This window comes from Dryas octopetala, chromosome 3 (assembly GCF_963921425.1).
Source record: "Dryas octopetala chromosome 3, drDryOcto1.1, whole genome shotgun sequence".
NCBI classification, from domain to species: domain Eukaryota; kingdom Viridiplantae; phylum Streptophyta; class Magnoliopsida; order Rosales; family Rosaceae; genus Dryas; species Dryas octopetala.
This window is the reverse complement of record NC_141368.1, coordinates 1,699,377-1,722,457: the sequence shown is the minus strand read 5'-3', so window position 1 is coordinate 1,722,457 and position 23,081 is coordinate 1,699,377. Positions and strand designations below refer to the sequence as shown.

The 23,081-nt window shown below is 38.2% G+C and overlaps 4 protein-coding genes across 6 annotated transcripts; 2 read left to right on the top strand and 2 right to left on the bottom strand.

Annotated features, from left to right (window-relative positions):
- Positions 1 to 1,730: 1,730 nt before the first annotated feature.
- Positions 1,731 to 10,344, bottom strand: LOC147289334 (uncharacterized). 3 transcript variants are annotated; one of them, XR_015121347.1, is made up of 8 exons: positions 10,230 to 10,344; positions 6,338 to 8,725; positions 4,846 to 5,154; positions 4,656 to 4,758; positions 3,905 to 4,575; positions 3,273 to 3,387; positions 2,886 to 3,124; positions 1,731 to 2,080 (listed from the first exon to the last, which is right to left on the bottom strand). XR_015121347.1 is itself a non-coding variant. In XM_086238098.1 (6 exons), exons 2-5 carry the CDS (start codon positions 8,623 to 8,625, stop codon positions 3,937 to 3,939), a joined length of 3,339 nt encoding a protein of 1,112 aa, XP_086094224.1. In that variant the 5' UTR covers positions 8,626 to 8,725; positions 10,230 to 10,344; the 3' UTR covers positions 2,592 to 3,124; positions 3,905 to 3,936. The 3 variants fall into 3 exon arrangements, 1 of the variants encoding a protein (XP_086094224.1); XR_015121346.1 differs by lacking the exon at positions 1,731 to 2,080 and having other exon boundaries at positions 2,592 to 3,124; XM_086238098.1 differs by lacking the exons at positions 1,731 to 2,080; positions 3,273 to 3,387 and having other exon boundaries at positions 2,592 to 3,124.
- A 791-nt stretch (positions 10,345 to 11,135) lies between these two features.
- Positions 11,136 to 13,151, top strand: LOC147289333 (anthocyanidin 5,3-O-glucosyltransferase-like). The gene has a single exon (XM_086235402.1). The coding sequence runs from the start codon at positions 11,359 to 11,361 to the stop codon at positions 12,937 to 12,939; it is 1,581 nt and encodes a 526-aa protein (XP_086091528.1). The 5' UTR covers positions 11,136 to 11,358; the 3' UTR covers positions 12,940 to 13,151.
- Positions 13,152 to 14,342: 1,191 nt separating this feature from the next.
- On the bottom strand, positions 14,343 to 16,360 carry ABCG8 (ABC-2 type transporter family protein). The gene has a single exon (XM_086238123.1). The coding sequence runs from the start codon at positions 16,248 to 16,250 to the stop codon at positions 14,430 to 14,432; it is 1,821 nt and encodes a 606-aa protein (XP_086094249.1). The 5' UTR covers positions 16,251 to 16,360; the 3' UTR covers positions 14,343 to 14,429.
- A 5,620-nt stretch (positions 16,361 to 21,980) lies between these two features.
- On the top strand, positions 21,981 to 22,963 carry LOC147289331 (uncharacterized). The gene has a single exon (XM_086238097.1). It carries the CDS (start codon positions 22,095 to 22,097, stop codon positions 22,641 to 22,643), a length of 549 nt encoding a protein of 182 aa, XP_086094223.1. The 5' UTR covers positions 21,981 to 22,094; the 3' UTR covers positions 22,644 to 22,963.
- The last annotated feature ends 118 nt before the right edge of the window (positions 22,964 to 23,081 follow it).

Sequence of the window (23,081 nt, the reverse complement as noted above, 5' to 3'; positions counted from 1 at the left end):
CAACATTAACTATTGGACCCTAATATGAAAAAAAGATACACCTAGTCATGAGGGGTATATTGACCCTTACCCTTCAAAATGCATTATACAAATATTAATTAAACTATAAAAGTTTGAAAGCATATGCTTGAAAAAATATGGCAGCAAACACACAAATTTCATATAAATTTCACCAATCATACCAACAAATTCTAATTGAAAGAAACGGTAACATACTAAGTTACTAATACTGGGCTTCTATGTGATATATATATATATATAGAAGAATGCTCGAAAACTAACTAGTTAGTAAGTTAATACAAAACTAACCACCCTGTTGGGCCCACTGCATAATGTAATATCAAAATCCGAACCGTATATTGTTTAGACCCTACTTCAAAGATCATTCCTGTAAAAAATCTCTAAAATCGGAAGTCATTTAGCAATTTGATTATAATAACAACTATTTCTATGCTTTTATCAAAAATACTGATCGTCTATTTATTTGATCTCAATTAGATGACTACATGATTTTTGATTTTGTTGATTTTTTGCAATGATGATCTTTGAAATGTGGCCTAAATAAATTATGGTTCGGATTATGAAATTTGTGATGTGGTGAGCCCAAAAGCATATTTAGCTTCGTATTAACTTGCAAACTACTTAACTTTAGAGCACTTCTATATATATATATATATGTATATAATCACTTTTTCCGCAGAATTCTTGGCTGGGCTATAATGTATTTGGTTCCGACCCTGTTTTGAGTCTATACCAATGTGGTTCATTTCTAATCAAGCGCTTGAATGCGAATACTCACAAATAGCATTCGAAGGCGGTTGTTCAAGCATTCGGTCGCCTTCTTTTGAAAGTTCAAGCTTTCTTGTAGTTGTCTAGCAATAACATTCAATTACTACAATTATAATTTTATTTTAATTTTAAAGATTTTTGTTTCTTTGGAGTTGTGTATTAATTTCTTTTAGTACGTTGTATATCAACATTCCACAAATAAATATAACAAATACTAGTCTCTTTGGAGTTGTGTATTATTTTTTAGGGTAAAAATACTAGTCTCTTAATATAATGTTTTTAATTAAATATTAACTTTATTTTTCTTGTAAAATTGAATTTCCTTGTTGAAAATTTCTTTCCCTTTTAAAAGTTTTTTTTTTCTTCTTTTAAAACTCACAAAGCCATTGCTATACTTTTGTGCCATAGGGAAACTTTTGGTTTTCAAGAGGCAAACGGGTTTGGTAGAACTAAAATTGTTAAAACTTAAAACCATAACTGAACTTATATTAAAACAAAAAAAAAAACAAAGATACTGTTACAATAACTGGAAAATGTCCTAGCTTCCTAGAAAATGACATTTCATGCCTAATGATACTTGCAGTAGGAACACAAAATAGTGCAAGGATGACATTTGTAGCATACCCTATTGCTTCCTAAATAAAAAACAGTATGTAGTTACATCTTGTGCTAAAAAGGTTTAAGCTGAAGGTTAACCAACATTGTGGCACACCATTAAGCTGAAGATCATGTTGACTAGTTCATGCCATAGCTATCTGTGCTCGAAGACTTATATGTATCTGGTGCAACCCTATCATCCCAAAAGGGAGCTTTTTGTGCTGCTTGGTCTACATCATTTAGATTGCCTTCTACTTCACGTACTCCCTTAGTGACTACCCTTGCATTATTTGAAATTTTAGCCTTGGCTCTAGTACTTTGGGGAGCAACACCAGTATGAGCTGTGCTATTCTCAGCGAGCTGTGCGATGTCTCTTACCTTTGATTGTGGAGTGCTATCACCAACCTCCACTCTCCTGTTATTCAAGTTAGTATCCATAGGATTTAGGTGCACCGGAGAATAATTTAACTCACCATGTCCATTCCGGGGATGACCTACTGTGAATTGATTCATAGGCACCCAAATGTTAACACAAGTGTTAACGAAATCAGAAAGCTGGTGGGGGGTTGGATTGGAGTCTGTTTGTGAACAAGCATCTTCTGGAGGCATTTCAGAACAGGGCTCTTCAAACCATAGCTGACGGTATGCCTGCAAATTGATTGGTTTTCTAATGCCTCTTCTAGGCATGCCTTTTCTTGCAAAACAGAAAAAAAATTCCTAAGAGGGAGGCAATAGCTGAAATAGTCTTTCTTTCTTAAGAGGGAGATGACACTCTAATAATGCATTTGGGGTGGGAGGCAATACGTATTTGTACATTTAACAAATTCCCTGCATTGAGTGTGGTTTTTTTCATGACCCAATTGAGTGCAATACTGACCAAGAAATGAACAAAGTGATGGAAGATTCTGATTCTTGCTGCTTGAAAAGAATCATGTCAATTCAGCACTTTGTCAAGACAAGCATGATGGCAAAAGCACTTTGAGAAACTATATCTGCCAAAAGCAGAAGAGGACAAAAGAAATACTTCAAGCCTCTGACGTGACACTATGGAAATATAATTCTCTTATTACTTTAACTCCTGAAAACAGAAAGAGTATACAAAAACTCTCATACCTGAAAAGAGTCATAAAACATGGGATAATCCTTGTTATAGCCTTCTATTCCTTTGGGTTCTTCCGGTAAAAAAAAGGTGCACTTTGGAAGACCTTTCACAAAAATATGAGCCCTAGTTCTTAGATTAATCAAAAGCATTTTTTGTATTCAAATCACTTATATGTAGTCTAGTAAACATATTTTCAAGTTATGAATTGTATGAATAAAAGAAATATAAACACGCCGCAATTCTTCTTTTGAGTTACACCACTCCATTCTCAAATTTAATTTGGACCTCCATATGCTACATAGACAAACTCATAATGTGATTGTAACAATGGGCATCCAAAGATGTTCTTATTAAATGGAAGGCAAAGGTGTACCAAGAAAAGATAGAAGTAACTTACAGTAAAGGTCAAACAAGCAGCTGTGCTTGCTACAGACAAGCCTTTCCTGGTAAAATGTAATGGCCCTAGCTTCATAATTAAATATGAGTAACCTCCCAGAGATGGAGGAACAAATTTCATAATCCAATCATTGCAGGAGGTGGGATTGTCAACTGAACAAGGGGCGGTGCACCATCTAAACCCTGCCCTAGCGTAATGAATAAAATTCCACATATCAAAGACACTCTTCCCAGTTGGTCCTATATCCAAGAAACTTTGCTGCAGTACATTGATTATCTAGTAAAAAGAGAGAAAAAAAAAAACATACTAGATGCATGAAAAGATTATCAAAATATTCATCAAATTAGAACCAGCTCCTGACTCAATAGATGGTACTTAGTTACTGACCATCCATGTCTGTCTTGGCAGAATCCATATTCACAAAATGGCCAAGTATATTACTAAACCAAATCGTACTATTATATGTGGCCATCCATAAAACAACTAGAGCCAAAAGCCAAACCTGCATGATCAAGATGACTAAATTAATATCATGTTTTTTAAATACAGCAAAATCCAAAGAATTAAATATGTTAACTTTCCCATAATTCGCTAATCATGCAACTTTACCAACAATTAGATGTCCTTCACAAATAGACATTTGAGAAAGAACAAACCTCCAGGATGCAGAATGATATCATTGCCAGTGGATTGTTTAACTCATTTTCACAAAGCAAACAGCCTCCACTTTCATATGCTAATTATGTGATATATCATATTCCTAAATTTTGGTTTGACTGAAAGTTGCTATTTTATATGATGTTTTACCTTTCCAATATTAGTTACATTATAATTTAAATAGTAATATCATAGTTTAGGCAAAATTCTCCAACCTCTGACCTGTATTCTCAATTAATTTTGGCTAGATGGTTGGCCGATAAACCTTCAGCTATTAGTAATGTGTAGAGACCAAGTATGAGAAGAACAAACAGACCAATTATTTCTATTGGTATTAGTGATATTGACAAAATTATGCTTACCAGACTCAATGGTTATGATACTAGAGGGCAGATCATAAAGTGGCAGAGAGTGGGGATAAAGGACGATCAATTGTTGTGCCCTCAATGTCAACCCGGGGTTGAATTGATGATTCCTCGACACCAACATCCAATCTCTGGTCAGCACAAATGTCTCCAGCATTGACAGTATTCATGTCATACATGTCACGCGGCTGAGTTTTAACGGCTACTTGCCAAACACTGTCAATCGGATCAGGAACATAAAATACTTGCAAAGCATTAGAGGCGGGAACAAATGTGTCGGTGGTTTCCATAAGCTTATCAAAGTTGACCAATTTGAAGCCGAATTCATCTGTTTTAACCCCAGTAGTCGTGTCAGCCCACTCACAATCAAATAACACAACCTTTTGATCATCAGTATAGTGTAGCTCTATAATGTTGATTAACACACCGTAATATCCAACAGGTCCTATTCTAGGATTGCGGTCCCGAGCACTAGCGTAGCTATTAGTGTCAGCTACCACAAAAACTCCACTATTTTGGTTCTTCTTACGCACATCTACCTCCTTAATTCGAAAACGAAAACCATTGACAACAAAGCTCTTATACCTTACCGCCCATTGACTTGGACCAATTGAAAGTGCAACCAAATCCGCAGGAATCTGCTCACCACTATCCAACAACTGCTTGATCTAAAGAATAACAAAAACTCTATAGATCAGCAACAAGTGATTCAGTGTAATAGACATCACTCAAGTTTGATCACACTTACATGGTCTTTGAAATATGTGGTGAAAGAGTTATCTGCCTGGCAGTCGGCTTCATATTGTGTTGTTCGTCGAGATCTTGTAGCACGGACAGCAGCTCGGTGTTCTCTGGAGATGGCAAAGACAAATAAAATAAATAAAAGCCTCAGATTATGCAAAAACATTTAGTGTGTATTAACCGAGCATATTATATACCTCACATATGAATCAACTTCATGACAATTAAATAAGGTGCAACGATGGGTACGCTCCCACAAGGCATGGTCCATGTAAAAAGCTACCCCAGCACCCCTGCTTTCACCTTGGCCATGAAATATGGCAAACCCTTCACGCACTATATTTTCACCATCATAAGTGTTTCTACCCACACGGTTGCGACGTGTGTCTACGTCTTTTAAGTACATAGAGCAAAATGATAAGCATTCATCGACGAGGTAACCCTCAGCTATGCTACCTTCCGGCCGGCTCTTATTCCTAACATAATTCTTTAATGTTTGCAAATACCTGCAAATATATTATGGGATTATGAGTGTAAAGTATCCACAACAACACCATATTTTAGCATGATTCATATTTAGGCCTAGTTTGGTATTGCTGTGCTATAAGAATAATCACTTTTAATTGAGCTATGAAAATAATCAGCTGTGAAAGTAAAACAACTGAATGTTTGGTAAACTGTTATTCTAAAAGCGCTCTGAATATAAAAAACAGTGTTTGAATATTTGGTAAATTTTTGTGTTGATTTGCTGTAGTTGTGTATAATGACTAAAATGAACAAATACTTTTTACTCGTTTACTTGGGACCAAAAAAAAAAATTCAGCTACATTTATGCATTTTATTTTCTAAACAGGATGATGTGTTCATAAAAGATAATAAAAAAATACCAACACTTTAGAAAATACAAATTAAATAGAAATTAAATTAAAAGACCATTAAAAAAGGCCCAACCCGCCCACCTGCAGATTCCAACACTCAGCACCCCATCGCCATCTTTTTCTTCTTCTTCACCACAGTACCCACCATCCCACTCCCACCCCTAACCCATGGCCTTCTTTTTATTCTTCTTCTTTTCTCCCACCATAGTACCCTGTGTGCTTAGAGTCATCAAAATTTGAAGACCACCAAAACACTAACTCCATCATTTTCTTCAACATCATGTCTAGGAAAAACCCACATTCTTTTAGCTAGATCATTTACCTCATATTGTTGCTCTTTATTTTAATGATTTTACTTTTTTATCTTGGCTTTTGGAGAAATGAACAGGGTGAGATCGAATAAAACTAGAGAATGGTTATAAGTTAGAAACATTAAAGAACAAAAAAAATTTGAAGAGAATGATAACTGGAGAAGAAGACTAAAACAGTGAATGAGAAAAAAGATGAGCGAAAGAGATGGAAGAGACGAAAGAAGGGACATCTAACGTAAATGGTAAAAATGATGTAGGATATTTAGGATATTACTGAAAATTCATTAAATTCCCACCATTTCTCTCCTACTTTCCATAAAAGTGGAAATGAAAAGCAGCCTTTGAACTGCTTCTCCATATTGCTGTCACTCACAGTGAATTTTGATAAAAAACAGATGTCTAATATTTTACCAAACAGGTTGTATAAGTGATTTTAGTTCTAAAAAATAAATACTAAACGGGGTCTTAGTAGTGAGTTAAAAGTGAGAGATTTGCATTACCGTTCTATCGGATACATCCACCTATACTGTACAAGCCCCCCAATAGCAGCTTCATTGGCAAGGTGGATTGGCAAATGGACCATGACGTCGAAAAATGCAGGTGGCATTATACGCTCCAATTGACACAATGTTAGAGTGATGCGCAAATTCAAAGCGAGGAAGTCATCTTTTGTGGCTGACTTGGCACAAACATTCTTGAAAAAACTACATAGCTCAAGAATAATTGAAGTTACCCCTTTTGGTAGAACACGTCTAACAGCTAGTGGGACTAAGTGCTGTAAGAGAACGTGACAGTCATGACTCTTCAGCCCCATGATTTTCCTTTCCTTGACATATATGCATCTTGCAATGTTGGATGAATAGCCATCTGGGATCTTAACCGTCTTCAAAACCTGACAAAACATCTCTTTTTCTTGCTTATTCAAGGTGAAGGCAGCAGGTGGTAGATAAGTTTTACTGCCACATCTCACTGGATGAAGGTTGGGCTTCAATTGTAGCAACTCTAAGTCCGCTCTAGCATTGATGCCATCCTTATTTTTTCCGTCTAGGCCAAGAAGGGTTCCAACAAGGCTGTCACACACATTTTTTTCGATGTGCATCACATCTAAATTATGCCGGAGAAGGTTGTATTTCCAATAGGGTAACTTGAAAAAAATACTTTGTTTTTTCCAAGGACCTGAATACTCAATCAAAGTGCCATCCCTCATTCGTTTTCGAGCCACTGGTTTTCTTTGTTTCTTCCCAAACTTAAAGGAAATAGTGGATAATTCATCCAAACAATCAGAGCCTGATAAAGGAACTGGTGGTGTCCTACGTTCACCTTCCCCATTAAATGCACATCTCTCCCTCCGGAAACGGTGGTTTGTAGGAAGGAACCGACGATGACCCAAATAACAGTGCTTGTGACCCTTAGACAAGTATTGAGACTCTGTAAGTCCATGGCACTGTGGACATGCAAATTTTCCTTTGGTGCTCCACCCGGATAGATTGGCATAAGCAGGAAAATCATTAATCGTCCATAACAAAGCAGCCCTCATATTGAAGCTTTCGGATTTGGCAACGTCATAAGTTTGAACGCCACTTTCCCATAGTTTACCAAGCTCTTCCACCAATGGCTCCAAGTATATATCTATGTCATTTCCCGGAGCCTTGGGCCCTGGAATAAGAAGTGACATAAACAAATTGGGCTTCTTCATGCACATCCATGGGGGGAGGTTGTAAATTGACATAACTACGGGCCATGTACTGTGTGCACTGCTCATATGACCAAATGGATTGAAACCGTCGCTCGCAAGACCCAATCTAACATTTCGTGGATCACTTGCAAACTCAGGATATCTGGTGTCTAACTCCAACCAGGCAGGTGAATCAGCCGGATGTCTCATTACCCCATCGTTGACACGGCTTGTGGCATGCCAGGTCATATGGTCTGCTGTGTGCCTTGACATAAAAAGCCTTTGTAATCTAGGCACAAGTGGAAAGTAGCGTAACACCTTAGCCGCAACTTTACGACCATTCAAACTGCTTTCTTCTGTGTATCGGTCTGCACCACACTCTCTACAAACAATATCAGCTGCACGATCATTGAAATATAACATACAATCATTTCGACAAGCATCTATCTTCACATATGACAACCCGAGATCACTAATAAGCTTCCTAGTGTGGTAGAAAGTGGCCGGCAAAGTCTCCCCCTCAGGAAATGATCGTTTCAGCAGGGATAATAGGTCAGAAACACCACGATCAGTCCACCCATGCAAGCACTTGATATGGTACAACTCCACAATGAATTGGAGTTTCTTCATGGATTCACAGCCTGGCCAAAGTGGGGCATCAGCATCCCGAACGAAGTTGAAAAACCTCTCAGCTTCAACTGTGCATCCAGCATTGGATTGTGGATTGGTATTATTGTCTTCTACAATCTCAATATTGGCATTCCGGAATAGGTCATCCAGCAAGCAATGCATGTCAGGGCCAGTATGGTCATCATGTAATGGACTTAATTCGCTCTGTTCAATTTGATCAATCGTTGGATTTAAAATGGTCTCCCCATGATTTTTCCATGGCAAGTCCATGTAACGGGTGTCCATACCATCAACTATCATATGGTTGTAAATATCAGTTCGATTCCTCCAAAAACGATTGTAGCACAATCGACACGGACACTTAACTCTCTTGCCAATTGCAGCATGCTCGAAACTGTGATCCAAGAAATGACATAAGCAGGTCTGGTACTCTTCAGTATTTCTATCCAGTCGAACCCAACTCTTATCTATGATGTCTGGCATCGTACAATTTTCCAAGTGGTAGCAGATTTTGGCATAAAGCAAGTAGTTGGGTTTATCTCCTTTTCAATTATTCTATGATAGTTACCTTTGAAAAAGAAGCCTACAAAAAACAACCACAAAAAGAACAATTATATGCTGGTTGTATAATTAATTTTTCATTTACAAAGTGCAAATATTCCTAGAATGCGTTCCAACTTTGTAAAGGAAATAAACAAACTAAAAGTTAAAATCTAACCTACATGTTTGTTTGCAATTCTAATTTAATACAACCAAACTTATGGATCTGCAAATATATGAGTTGGCTATTGTGCTTGTTAAATACATAATTTGAAATTGATATGAAACTGATACAACAGTGGATCATCATAGTAACAATGACTACAAAAAGTTGTTGCTAAACTACATCAGTGATATTTATATAAATATATATCCAGTATTCTCTACTTTCATGCTCATGTCATGTTAATAAATTATATGAAATTCACCCCAAATTCTTAAAAGCTCAATCTGGTATATTCTGCCACTTTGTAATTACAGTATTAATTTGACAAGATTATGATGATTAATAGAAAAAAACTTATGATGAGAAAACAAGAATAATCTAGAGAGTTTAAGGTAGTTGCCATAAAATTAGCCTTCAAAACACATGCTGAACTAAATTGCATTGGGTTCGTGGAGATTATGATTAGACTAGCCCAATCACTAAAGGCCATTCGGGTAGCACAAAGAAAAAGAATAAACTTAAAATCAAACTCAAAATTATTGGAGTTTGGTAACAAGATATTGAAGAATTTAGAGGATTAAACTCAAAATTAATTGGTACTAAGTGGAGATGTTCATAACATTATATATTGTAAGGTTTTGGTTTACATTTGTAATGCAAACACGTGTGTGATGTAGAAACACTGCATAACTGTTGAGCATAACATTTATATTGCTTGCTCTAATACCATGTAATCTTCTCAGTTTTCATTAATTAATTAATAATGCAGACTAGTACATCGGTTTATATATATTTGAAAGGTAAAGATAGATGAACTAAATCCACATAAGCAGCCAGCTGTACAACCAATTCATAATATACTGAAGCTAGTTATCCTATGTCTTGATTCCCAGGTTTAGGTCCACTAGATGCACTTCTAGAAGCTAGTTGCTGATGTATTTGAATTAAACCAGTTCAACTCCAGTCAATCATGGCTATCCAATACCCACCAGCCAATCATGGCTATCCAATACCCAAAGGAGGCTACACTCAATGTTTCAACACCATTCATATTTGCCATTCCAAGATTGATGAATGGTTGAAACGATGTAAACAACAGTACTCCTGTATCTAAGGGAGGTATCAACTATCAACCAATTAACATGAAATTCACCCCAAAACTCATATCAAAGTCACCAAACAACTTAAACTTTACTACACCTGCATATTGGATATGACATCTACTTCATAAGAATTCTTTTAATAAGTGCTAAAAATTCACACCCACAGAAGATAAAATTTATGAATCAAAATTTTCATCTCCATCAAGGTCATTTGGTTTATACACATAATCCAAACTAGAATTTCTATGACTTGAAGAGCAGGGTTTTAAGTAACTCACATCAGACGGGTTGTTTAGGCCATAATTTGTCAAGCAATATCACGTTCCTTCTTAACCCACGAGCAGATAAGGTGCCAAATCAATGTCTGAATAACTGAAAAATAAACCACTGCAATACAAACAAAAAAATAGATTAAAATAACTTCAACTAATAAGGCATACTAGCTGGTGCAAGAGATGAGATTCTTACCTTCAAAAATTCCAATTCAATTGCCAGCAAGCCAATTGTCAGACCTCACAATAATAATTTAACCATTATACCCAAGCAACCCAGATGCAGAGGAGGTGGATTGGGGGTTTCAATTTGATGGAGGTTGGAGGATGTGCCGAGCCACACTATTTCCGTCGGTGTAGGCGACAACGGTTTGGAGATCGGTGACTATAACTGCGTGGGATTAGCTGCCTCTGACCATTTTCGATTACCTTCCCCTTAAGGGATATCTGAATAAGTGACAGAGCTTGCAACTTCGGGGTTTTTTGTTGCATAACAGGGCTGAAACGAATAAAGCAACGACATTAAGAATTAGTTACTTAATAAGCAATGGTTTAGGAGTTGTATTAGTCAGTCAAAGTATAAACAGTGATTTTTGACCAAAAAACACAACAATAGCAATGGCTTCCAGATTAGTTGGAAAAAAACGTGACTTTTGCTTAGATTTGTTGTAGTGAACTTATCTAGCTAGGCCTGTAATACATAAAGGATGTATTTTTTGTTATCTAATTAATTAGAAAACCAGTTTTATTTCAAATGCATACTGCTCATATATATTCTGGAGATCGAGTGGAGCTATGGAAGTCCAGACTTTGGTTGCTATTTATTTCCAAGCATGTTTCAAGCATGCATATGGACCAAGTTGATGGCAAGTCGATCCAACTCCCTCAATTTTGTCCCCACAACTTGTCGATCCTATTTTTTCTTTTTCTGTTTCTTTCGCTAATTACAACCAAGTTGATCACGTACAAGATATTGAATTACTATTATTAGTTCATGCCTATTAACTATGATAACTCTCACAAATTTTATGAAAATGGAATTGTATGTCTTCAATTGCAATTGGTATTAATCTTCATTTGGTAATTGAATACTGATGCCGGTCGAGAATGTTAATTTTCAACGCATGTGTTGAATATGGAGTCTCTCAGAAGTTGGGGCATGTTTGTAATGGCTGACAAGTGTACCACCTTTATAAAGCATGCAGGTTATATGTGCCATAATCTTCATACGAATAACGAGCTAAGAAAGACATCATTTTCTCTTTTCTCTATCTCTCTCTCTAGAGAAATGGCGGATGCTATAGCTTTGTATCCATTCCCAGGAATGGGCCACCTAATAGCCATGGTAGAGTTGGGCAAGCTCATCCTCACTCACCACCCCACCTTCTCCATCACAATCATCATCTCCACCGCCCAAATCACCACCGCCTCCACCGCCAAACTCGTCTCCAACTCCACCGCCGAGATCTCAGCATACATCGCCGCCTTCTCAGCCGCCAACCCCTCCATGACCTTCCACCACCTCCCCACCATTCCCTCCCTCCCCGACCTCGACCCCCTCAACCTCTCCTTCGAGCTCGCGCGTCTCCACATCCCCAACATCCGCCACACCCTCCAAACCCTCTCCAAAACCTCCAACCTCAGAGCCTTCATCATCGACATCTTCTGCGACGCGGCGTTCGACGTCGCCAAAGAGCTCAACATCCCCATCTTCTACTTGTACACTTCAGCCGGAAACAGTCTTTGCATGTTACTAAACGTGCCCATCATTCACCGGACCACCAACCATCTGTCCGATTTCGGTGACGTCCCCGTAACCATCTCGGGCATACCGCCGATACCTGTTCCGGCCTTGCCCAAGATAATGTTCCACCGCACCGCTAAGGTCTACAGGAGCTTCGTGGACACCGCGACCCACATGGCCATATCCCATGGGATTCTTCTAAACACGTTCGAATTGCTGGAATCAAGAGCTCTCAAAGCGTTACGGGATGGACTGGTTTTGACCAATCAGCCCACTCCTCCGGTGTTCGCCGTCGGACCGTTGGTTCATTCGGCCACAAATGGTAATCGGCATGAGTGCTTGAGTTGGCTGGACAATCAGCCGAAACGCAGCGTTTTGTTCTTGTGTTTCGGAAGCATGGGCGTGTTTTCGGCTGAGCAGTTGAGCGCAATGGCTCTGGGTTTGGAGCGGAGTGGGCAAAGATTTTTGTGGGTTGTTCGGAATCCTCCAAGAGATGAAGAGTCGGAAGAGAACCAATCAGAGCCGAGTTTGGAGGATATACTGCCAAACGGTTTCTTGGGAAGGACAAAGGATAAGGGGCTTGTGGTGAGGCAGTGGGCCCCACAGGTGGATGTGCTCAGTCACGAGTCAGTGGGTGGGTTCGTGACTCATTGCGGGTGGAACTCGGTGTTGGAATCGGTGTGTGCCGGGGTGCCGATGGTGGCGTGGCCTTTGTACGCGGAGCAGAAGCTGTGTAGGGTGGTTCTGGTGGAGGAGTTGAAGGCGGCTGTGGCGGTGAACGAGTCGGAAGACGGGTTTGTGAGCGCGGACGAGTTGGAGAAGCGAGTGACAGAGTTAATGGAATCGGAGAGAGGGGCAGAAGTGAGAGAGAGGGTTTTAGCATTCAAAAATGGGGCGGTTGCGGCTATGGAAGACAGTGGGTCTTCCATCGCAGAGTTGGCAAAGTTGGTTGAGTTGTGGAAGCAAACATGAGATCATGAGTTCAATGAATGTAGCTAGCTTCATTATGATCAACTCACTCAATCACCATCACTAGTATCTAAAATTGAGGGAAAAGCCAGGAAGAAGAAACCTACGGATCCCAATGTAAACAATATAGACTTAGCAATAAGGGCCCAATAATGTAATGGACCACCAAGAACGTTGTATGGAGCCCAGCCTACTATAAGCTAAATTTTGATTTAGTTGGACACTCGTGAAACGACAAGGTATTTCCATTATTTTTTGGTTGAAACTTGAAATTGAGCATGGTAAAAGTGGCTTTTGTTTTCCCTTTGATAACTTCTCTACGGCTCTACTTACTAGTTACTACTATACACCATTCACTCAGCTAACTAGTTCAAATCAGAGAGGGGGTAAAAGGGAAAAAAGAGCGCAAATACATTTGCATATCTTAATCCACCTTTTGTACATTTTGGGAAACGTGTGATGTCGATGAGGTGGCCCACGGCAATTGCCTGTGGATTGATTGAGCTTGGAGACTTATCACTTATGTGAGGAGCCCAGCCCACAGTATATGACAATCTTCATGTTTTAATCTAAAACGACACGTCGTTTTCTATAACAAGAGGTCGTTTTCTTAGCTGATCCGTGGGTTAATATTCCTCGTGTAGCTAATAGTATTGTGTGGATGGAAGGTTGAGAGGCCAAGAATGAGTTCACGGGTAAAAACAACAAACGATGAAGAACGACCCGTGAAGATGGCGCTGATTCAAGAAAAGCAACCAAACAAACAAACAAACTGTGTTGCTGTCTGTTTTGCATGTCAACTTCTTCAACTTCACCACTACCAGACAAAGCTCTTTCTGAATAACTAGTATAAAAGCCTGATCACAGACTTTGGATTCTTCCCCTACAAAAACTCCCACTGCCCATCGATTCATTTGCTGAAGGGACCCGTGACACAAATTATTATGGGTCCCAAATTGTTCTATCCACATGCACCCTGCCCAATCAGTATCTACCAATTTAACTTTTTGCATGTGTTATGTTATATGATTTAGAGCTAGCCCAAATAATTCAAACAATTCTGACAATGATAGGTTTAGTTCTATAATTCTATCCAATTTCATGTACGTTCTTCAACATGCATTGTCAAGTTTAGATTTCTTGGTTACATTGTTCTGTTCTTCACATTAAATTTTTGCTTTTAACATGGGAATCGAGGATATGTGAACAAACCAAGGTTTCATTTTCAACATAAGAGAGGATACGTACACAAATTTAACAATATATGATCAACATATACAATATGAAGCCAATTAAGGAACTATTATCTTTTTGGCCATGCATGTATGTAGCTAGGAATATTACAGGAGCTAATTAAGTAGCTTCAGTTTATGATGAAAAGGAAAGCAAATTAATAAAATACAGTATAGCAAGACTTGAACACAATTAATACAGTTCTTATTATACAATTGTCAATTATATTTAGAATCGATGATCGATCGGTTTCCCTTGCACTACTTCTTTGATCTGGAGACCCTTCTGATCAAAACCATCAAACAGAGCACGCGATAGAAAACAAAGAAGGCAATAAGGATGTAAACGTTGGTCCATCTCTGCCTCTCATGAAGCCCTCTCTTCTGCAACACATCGCCTCCCGTCACCATGCATTCTTTACTATTTTGATCGTCGTACCATATCAAACACCTTGACACGAGACAACCATACTCGTTGATCAGAAGCGCATCCAGACCATACTTGTACATCGAAAAGAAGTGCATGAACAACCAGTACTTAGGCATGTTGTCTTTGGAGATGAAGTAGCCGGAGAAGAGAAAGAAACCCCCTAAAAGAATCGTCACGAGAGAAGTCCCGGCGATGTAGTTTGGTGCCAGAGAACTCAAGAAGAGGACGAACGAGTTGGCCATTAGAACTATGACCCAGATCACCAGAACGAAGTAAGCGAATGCTTGCCATGAAGAACAGAGACCCACCAAGAAATAGACCGAGACAGAGTATATGATCGCAATTGCGAGCAAGTAAGGCAAGAAAACAAAAGTGTTGGCTATGAGATAGGAGGACAGTCTGTAAATCCCACCTGATGTTTCTCGTAGGAGGATTGGCCTTTCGTTGATGAAGATTGGGAGGGTTTCGGTGGTGGACGAGAGGAGGAAAGTGAGAGTGAAGGCAAAGAGACCGAACCTCTTCTCGATTCCTTGCTTGTCGAATCCAATGTTTATGTAAATGGTGCCTAAAACAAGACCCACAAGAAGTGCCTCCAAGGTGTTTGTTAAAAGTAGCTGTCTAGTTCTGTAAATGATTTTCCAAAACCGGTTGTAAAGCACCAAGATCTCTTGGATTCTAGAGCTTTTGTATTTGATCGTCACTTGGGTTGACTCATTATGATTATCAGAATGAGAATTGGGTGTGGGAGGAAGTGGTAGGGGTGTAGTTGCAATGGGGTTTGACACATGGAGGCGGTTTAGGATTTCCATGGTGTACTCTAAGGCATTGAGTTGTGGAGGGACTGTGAAGCCATTGGAGAGCAGAAATGCTTCGAGAGATGAAAGTGTGCCATGGTGGACAACTGTGCCTTTTGATAGCAAGAGGATTCTATCAATGGTGGAGAGGATTTTAAAGCTCGGTTGGTGAATGGACAAAACCACAGTGCGGTGACGCGAGGTGCAGATGGTTTTGAGGGTCTGTATTACGTTGAAAGCAGAGGAACTGTCAAGACCCGAAGTGGGTTCGTCGAGAAGTAACACAGCTGGGTCAGGGAGAAGGCTTAGGCCTATCGAAACACGTCTGCGTTCGCCACCCGATAGGCCATGGCCGAGTCGGGTGTTGGCCAGATGTGTGAGCCTGAGCTCGGAGAGAAGAGAGGAGACAACGGTTTTGATGTTTGATGTGTTGGGATTTGGGATGAGGAGGCGGGCTGCGAAGGCGAAGGTTTCAAAGACGGTGAGGAGGGGAAGGCATGCATCGTGTTGGGGGACGTAGGCGGAGAGCTTGCGGAATGAGGAAGGGTTGAGAGGGGAAGTGTTGAGGAGGAGAGTGCCGCTTGTGGGGGAAGTTCGGGCGGCTAAGATGTCGAGGAGAGTGGATTTTCCGGCGCCACTGGGGCCGACAATGGCGAGGATTTGAGAGGGGCAGGCCGCGAGAGAGACGTCACGGAGGATGTATGTGGGGGAAGGGATGGTGCATGGCTTGAATAGTAGGTTCAATGGGGAAAAGGTGGTGGTTGTGGTGGTGGTTGATTTGGTGTAGGTGATTAGAGAGGCTGTTAATTCATAGGTTTTGGATAGTGGTGGTGGTGGTGATGCTTCTGCTACTTCCATGGAGTTTTGGTGGTGGGTTTGATGGTGAAAGAGAACTTGGGAGTTGATGAAGTGGAGTGAGACTGTGAGAGAGATGCATGCATATGTAGTACTAGTGGAATATTGTGCTGATGATGGTTATTTCCATGAGTTTGTTGAATAATGTTGGAATATAAGTAAATAAAAGATGTGAATTAAATAGTTTGGGGATTGAAAAAATTTGCGCTCATGATCATACAAACCAAGACAAACTTTATGGATCAATCAACATTATTGCTAGAGTTAACTAATTTTTTACAAAATTTACTTATATTAGTATATATGTTATTTGTTTGGAATAAATGATATTTAAATGAAACACTTTCACATAATTTGGTAAATAAACTTAAAAATATTTTCAATTTGGTGAGTGTAACGATAGTGTTTGTGGATAAATTCACGTGGACTTAACAACCAATCATGGATCGACACGTGGCTGGTCAGGTCCAATTTCAAACTTTAACTTTTCAATGGTCAAATAGGTCAAACTTGGACCTCCATGTCACCATAACCAGCTCGGCAACGTATCCATTGTCAGTTTGGATCGGCTCATCTCAACGAATCCCCCAAATCCGATCCGAGCCGATCTTAGGATTTTCTAAGAAATTGAGTGTTCATCTTTTCTTCGATATTTCAGTTCTGTTCAGTTCGGCGCCTGGTGATCATCTTCTCATAAAGATCCAATAACCAACAAATTGCCGTCGAACGACAGTCGTTACACTATGCGTTGGACCCATCTGAACCAGTTCATCTATGACCGATTCGAACGTGGATATGTTTCATGCCTACATGTACAAAATATGTGATCAGATCGGCTCGGATACCACCGTCGTTCTAAAAAATTGGGCTCAGAACGAACCGCCTTACTCGAATATCTCTGACATAACTCTCTGACAGATAGGACATCCCAGCTCACAGCCATGACTATTAGGGCATCCCACTTGATCTTCTATACTTGCATTTAATGCAACATTAAATGTAAAGGAGATAGGTAGCTGTGCATGCTACTATTCATGGCCGAACGTGTAGCCTTTTCTCAACCTTTCATCCTCATGCAGGTAACTTAACCTTCACAACTTCCTTTGTCTATATAAACTCACTTATATGCACAAAAGAAGGAGACGGAGAATTTGCTCCCAATAGCCCACCCAAATACATACAACCAACTGAGAATATCCCAGAAGATTTTGCATTGTTCTTCTATATTCTCTCAAGTTCATCATTTGTTCTCCCTTGTTTTTACTCAAATACATTCAAATACATTTCAGTGACTTCATCATCGGAGCGTATTTGGTTGGTACCATACGAGTCCTTCTCCTTTGATCTTGTGTTCGTGCAGGAAGATCTCATCAGCTTCAACCAGCAATCCAACAAATCTTGATAATCTCAAGTCAACATCCACCTCATCACCCAACAAAGCTTCCAATCAACCACCTTAAGTTGTTGCATCTCTCTTATGAATTTTTGCATCAACAAATAGTTATCATCAGTTCATCCAAGAAGGATGTGAATTGTGATCAAAATGACGTATTTGACTTTGGAGTAATTAATTAATTTTCCTCTTGATATAAGCACTTCAATTTCTAAAGTTTATTATTATAAATTGAAATAATATTCTTATTTGTACCCTATTACAGTACTACTAGCTAGGTATTGATAATTGATCTCCACCCCTACGAATCATCGACCAGACTTTCTTTTTTCTTGTAAATGATGATCATATTTACATCTAGTACCCACATGGCTGATGGAGTAAGATCACACGTTGATGTACTTGAAATCATGATCATACAACTTGTACGTGGGAGAAATTTGAGTAGTTGAGAAAGTGGAGTTGGCAAATTGGCCAATGTGTACGTTGCGTGAAGAAGCATGTGATCAACAATCCATTTTTTTTGTATACTTTATTCTGCATTAGATGGCCAAAAACAAAAAAGCTATGAAAATAGGAGGAATTTATATGATAAAGATATTGAAAATGACCAATATATAATGTTCTGTCTCTCCGAAGTCGGACTTCACGAGTGTAGTACTGTTGATCGATCCATGTCTGTCATATGCTTTAGTTTGTCGTAGCCTTTGGAGTTTGGATAAAGCATTAAGCTGAGGCCTCCACTTGACGACATGCTTTACATTAAATTGCTGCACGTCCGTGATTCCTACATTAATCCTACCTACGTGCATTTTGCATTTGCATTTGCATTTGCATAGTTGTTAATAACTTAATATGCATGAGAATGGATCCATATGCATATAAACAACTGACACACACGGGTCTGAGGGCAGGCCAACGCACTATTTGGTGCATTAATACATGTGACTTGTGCATGATGAGTGAATCCTACACACTTACAGAGTTACAGGTTAATGTAAGTTTTCTTTTTTGGTGATGTGGGGGCATAGGTAAGTTCTTTTACTGACGAATAGCCTAATATTACCATTTGGTCTAGTGGTGTTATTCAGTCACCTTTTTGTTGAAAGAAAGTTCTTCAAATCTCATAAATGCCAGTTGTTGATATTAATAAAAATCTATATATATTTCTCTAAATTATTTTGTATTGTCAAATTCCTAATCAGAATTTGTTTTAAACAAAAATCATTTAATCAATGACCCATATTAATAATTTCACGATATAGTATGCGCTATATGGTTTGATCATATTACACAGCCTTTTTAATACCAATTTAATTTCAGTCCAATTACAAGCCCAATACAAAAAGTATGTGGCGCAACTGAAACCATGGGGTAGTCAATGTTACAAGCCCAATAACATATTATGAAAACAGTAACTGTGGCCCATTCAAACTGTTACTCCGTGAGCTATTGCCAGACCAGAATGCGATGGGCCTGCTATAAAGTATAAATTGATTTTTTTTTTTTGCAAGAAAATTATAGACTGATTAAAGTCAAGCACATGCGAATAAACAACCATATAAACAATTTCATTCACAGGTATCATATTAAATTATTAACCAATTAATCAATAAAAGAGGAAATGATGTTTTGAAATGTGATACGCATATACTTATTGAATAATGCTATATTTACCACATTCTTATACCACATATTTATACCATCTGACGTGTCATTACTTTATTGGACAATGTTTTTCTTTTTCTTTTTGGGTTTTATTTTTTATTTTTTAGTATCCAATGTATGAATGCAATGTAAGTTGCCACATAAGGTGGTATGAAATTATGGTATAAAAATGTGGTATATGTAGCACTACTGATACTTATTATATTAGACAGCACATCATGAATTTATGGTCATATTTTTGTCAGTTTTCTCCAGAATTGATTCATTAAATTATTTGAGATCATGGTTTTTGGACTTTAATCTTTTGTTTTATTGATGGAAACAGATTTAATACAAACAAACAAACCATGCACCTTAATCTAATTAACCAAGTTAGATTAAAAGACTTGATTGGACTTAAAAGACTTAATTGGATTTGGACCTTCCTCGTAATACACACATAATATATGATGATTTATTTCTGGCATTGGTTAATTTAGAGATTAAGAAATTAATAAGTTTGACAAGGTCAATTTTAAATAAGTAGCGTAATTAAGAATTTCATACACTAATCATATTTAGTCTGAAAGCGAAAGCACATGGCCACATGGGCGTGTTCTACCACGTAAGGCATCGGAAGAGTTGCTTGGACTCCGAAGAGTTGGGACCACCTCAAAAGAGAACAAAAATAACATAAATTTCCCATGAATTAGATTCATTCATTTTATTTTCCAACCGTTGCAATAATAATTATGAATATATATATATTTTTTTTGTATAAACTGCATTTGTCTGTGGACGGGATCGCATGCTATCCACCATTGATTCAATGTATAGTTGACCTGAAACTTGACCTTGTAGAGTTGTAGGCCAATTGTTAGCAACCAACTGAACTTTCAGTATGATAATAAGATATGATAATTTTACTGGCTTCCTCCTCTCTACAATTTTGAAACTAGATCGCCTTCAAAATCTGAAACAAGCAAATTAAAGACCAGAAAAATGGAAGTGAAAATTACACCACATCAACAATTATGATATTTATGATCATAATTTAATACCAGTCACATACACGTTTTGGATCTCTTTTTTCGTTATTGCAAAAGTTTAATCAGCATGTATATACACGTACGTCTTGGATCTCAAGAAACAAAGACCCCATGGTCGTATTCTATTGTGGAAAAATGTCAACCTGATTCATTTTTAAATGATAACTGTCCAGTACTGATACTTGATTAATGTCATGAAGCTAGCATCGAATATTACGTTGATGATGGTAGGGCCAAATTAATTATAGCCGCCGTAGAAGACCAGTCACCCAAATGCCCAATTAAATCATCACAGTGACATAATATTAATGAATGAAAATAACAAATTAACAACTAGCTAGGTTTTGTACATACAAAGCATATATATATATATATATATGATTATGATCTACAATATGTTGATATATATTCTTTAAATATATTGCTTCATCATATATTCATAGGCAATTCCAATTTTATATAATTGTTTAGCCTTTAATTATCTAACACTGGCAAGTGATACTCAACTATCTAAGTTCCCTTCATTAAGTATGACCTTGTTGACGATTATGATGGATTTTGGACATAAAGGACAACTCAGTTGCTTGCATCGATGGTAGGATTTAATAATTAATACCCAATAAAGACTTTAATTCATATTTGTAACTCGCTTTGATAGTTTATATCAAACACATATTTATCTCAATAAGATGGGTACGTAAAATTGATAAAATGACTTTTGATTAACCATCGAGTTTGGAATTTCATGACAGTTTATGACGTCGTATGAGAGCCACCCAATTAAGTCTTTCTATGATCCTATCTGGATGCATGGCAAGCAAATCCTGAATTACGTGTAAAATGAGTTGGGGATCTCTCTGCTTCCCCTATATCACGGGAAGCTTGTCTTTCCCACAAACTGCGAATAGATTTCAAACTTGTGCCACTCAATTTCGTCCTCGCATTTGTTTCCCCTATATCATGCCTTCTGCGTGAAATATTCTATATGTGATTGAAATTTGTTCAAACTCATCATTTAATTCTCTGATCCTCTCTCCCAACCTCAACTCATTACTTAATTAACTTTATATATAATATGTACCTCAACACAGTCTGTCATTTGGCTTAGTTGGCCCATAGGATTAAGGTTAGGTCATTACTATAATTTTGCATCCTAACTCAGCCCATAACTCACTAAGAAAAACCCTAATCCTTGTATTAATAGATAAAACCCTCATTTTGATTCTACTCATATAATTAACTTACTTTGTATTGGGTAATATTTTTTTACCAAATAGTTTGGCAATATAAGTATCTTATGCTACTAGATATATTGTAACTTTAACTGAGTCAAACATATATTCATAATTATAAAAACCAATCTACTCAAAAGTTTAGATTCGATTTCATAGAGATTGATATTATGCTCTCAACATAAAATTTCCACTTATATACCAACTTTCAATTAAGAAACTCCTATAATTGTAATTTGTGTTATAAAGTCATCATCTTATTCCAAACCTAACGGCTAAACATATTAAGCCAATTCACAATTTCACATGAGCTGGAAAGGTATAACAACTAGCATTAGTGTGTAGGGCCACTATTCGAAAATTATAGCAAAAAACCACAAACCCTTACATATATAAACACACTTTCCCTTCTTGCACTACCACACCATCCATATACCACATTGAAACTAAAGCACTCAAAGCCCTTCCTTAATTACCAACCTCAACCTGACCCTGAAAACAAAGAAGCCTTAGAGATCAATCAAGCATGACCACCGATGTGGGCCGTAGGAAGCGAACCAGGTGCTTGGCATGCATAGCTGCCGGGATCATAGCCCAAACCGTAATCATAGTCCTGTTTGTAGTGCTAGTGATGCGTGTCAAAACCCCCAAAGTCCGTTTAGAGTCGGTTTCAGTCTCCTCTCTAACTGCAAACTCTACCTTGAAAGGTTCACTCACTGCTCTTGTCACCGTCAAGAACAGCAACTTCGGCCACTACAAGTTCGATGCCAGCAAGGCAGTTTTGTCGTACAAAGGCACCGAGGTCGGAGAGGGCACCATAGTTAAGGACAAAGCCAAGTCTAAGAAGACCAAGAAATTCAATGTCACGGTGTCCTTGGACTCCAACAAGGTGCCCAGCAATTCTCAGTTGGGTACCGATCTCAGCGCCGGAAGCGTCACGTTGACCGCCTCCGCCAAGTTGGACGGGAAGGTTCATCTCTTGAACATTATCAAGAAGAAAAAGTCCGCCAACATGAACTGCACCATACGTCTTGATACCAAGGCCAAAACGGTCCGCATTGAGTCTTGCAAGTGACCAAATTATTATTAATCTTTATTCTTTTTTTGTTTTTTTTTTTGTTTTGGTTTCATTTTTCTGGGTTTGCAGTTTGGTTGTTGTTGAACTCGACTATTAATTTGTATTTTTAATTTTCCATGGAGGGACAGTTGAAGTCTATCTGTATTCTGTAGTAGTTTAATTTCTCTTTTCATCTTTTTTTGCATATTAATTCTTTGTAGTTTCAGTTTGTAACTTTGTATTGTGTGCTTTACAGTTTACAATATTGGTTTGACTTTCTGAAGTGTACTATATTTGCTTGCAACGAGATCCTTATATATTCATTACCTTCTTCAATTGCTTCAAGCCTTCAAATCTTGGTTGTTTAATTTCCTGCAGTTTTTTTCTTTTTCTTTTTGGAGAGAATTTGCTCAATTTATTAGGTCCAGAAATTTCAGTGACTTTACAGGGAAGATG

What these genes read in the sequence shown, in the direction of transcription:
- LOC147289331 (XM_086238097.1), top strand. Translation starts at nt 22,095, where the DNA reads ATGACCACCGATGTGGGCCGTAGGAAGCGAACCAGGTGCTTGGCATGC.
- LOC147289333 (XM_086235402.1), top strand. Translation starts at nt 11,359, where the DNA reads ATGGAGTCTCTCAGAAGTTGGGGCATGTTTGTAATGGCTGACAAGTGT.
- LOC147289334 (XM_086238098.1), bottom strand. Translation starts at nt 8,625, where the DNA reads ATGCCAGACATCATAGATAAGAGTTGGGTTCGACTGGATAGAAATACT. An exon ending in TGGATGTATCCGATAGAACG is followed by an intron (nt 5,155 to 6,337) that starts GTAATGCAAATC and finishes ATATATTTGCAG; the next exon opens with GTATTTGCAAACATTAAAGA. An exon ending in GAAGTTGATTCATATGTGAG is followed by an intron (nt 4,759 to 4,845) that starts GTATATAATATG and finishes TGCCATCTCCAG; the next exon opens with AGAACACCGAGCTGCTGTCC.
- ABCG8 (XM_086238123.1), bottom strand. Translation starts at nt 16,250, where the DNA reads ATGGAAGTAGCAGAAGCATCACCACCACCACCACTATCCAAAACCTAT.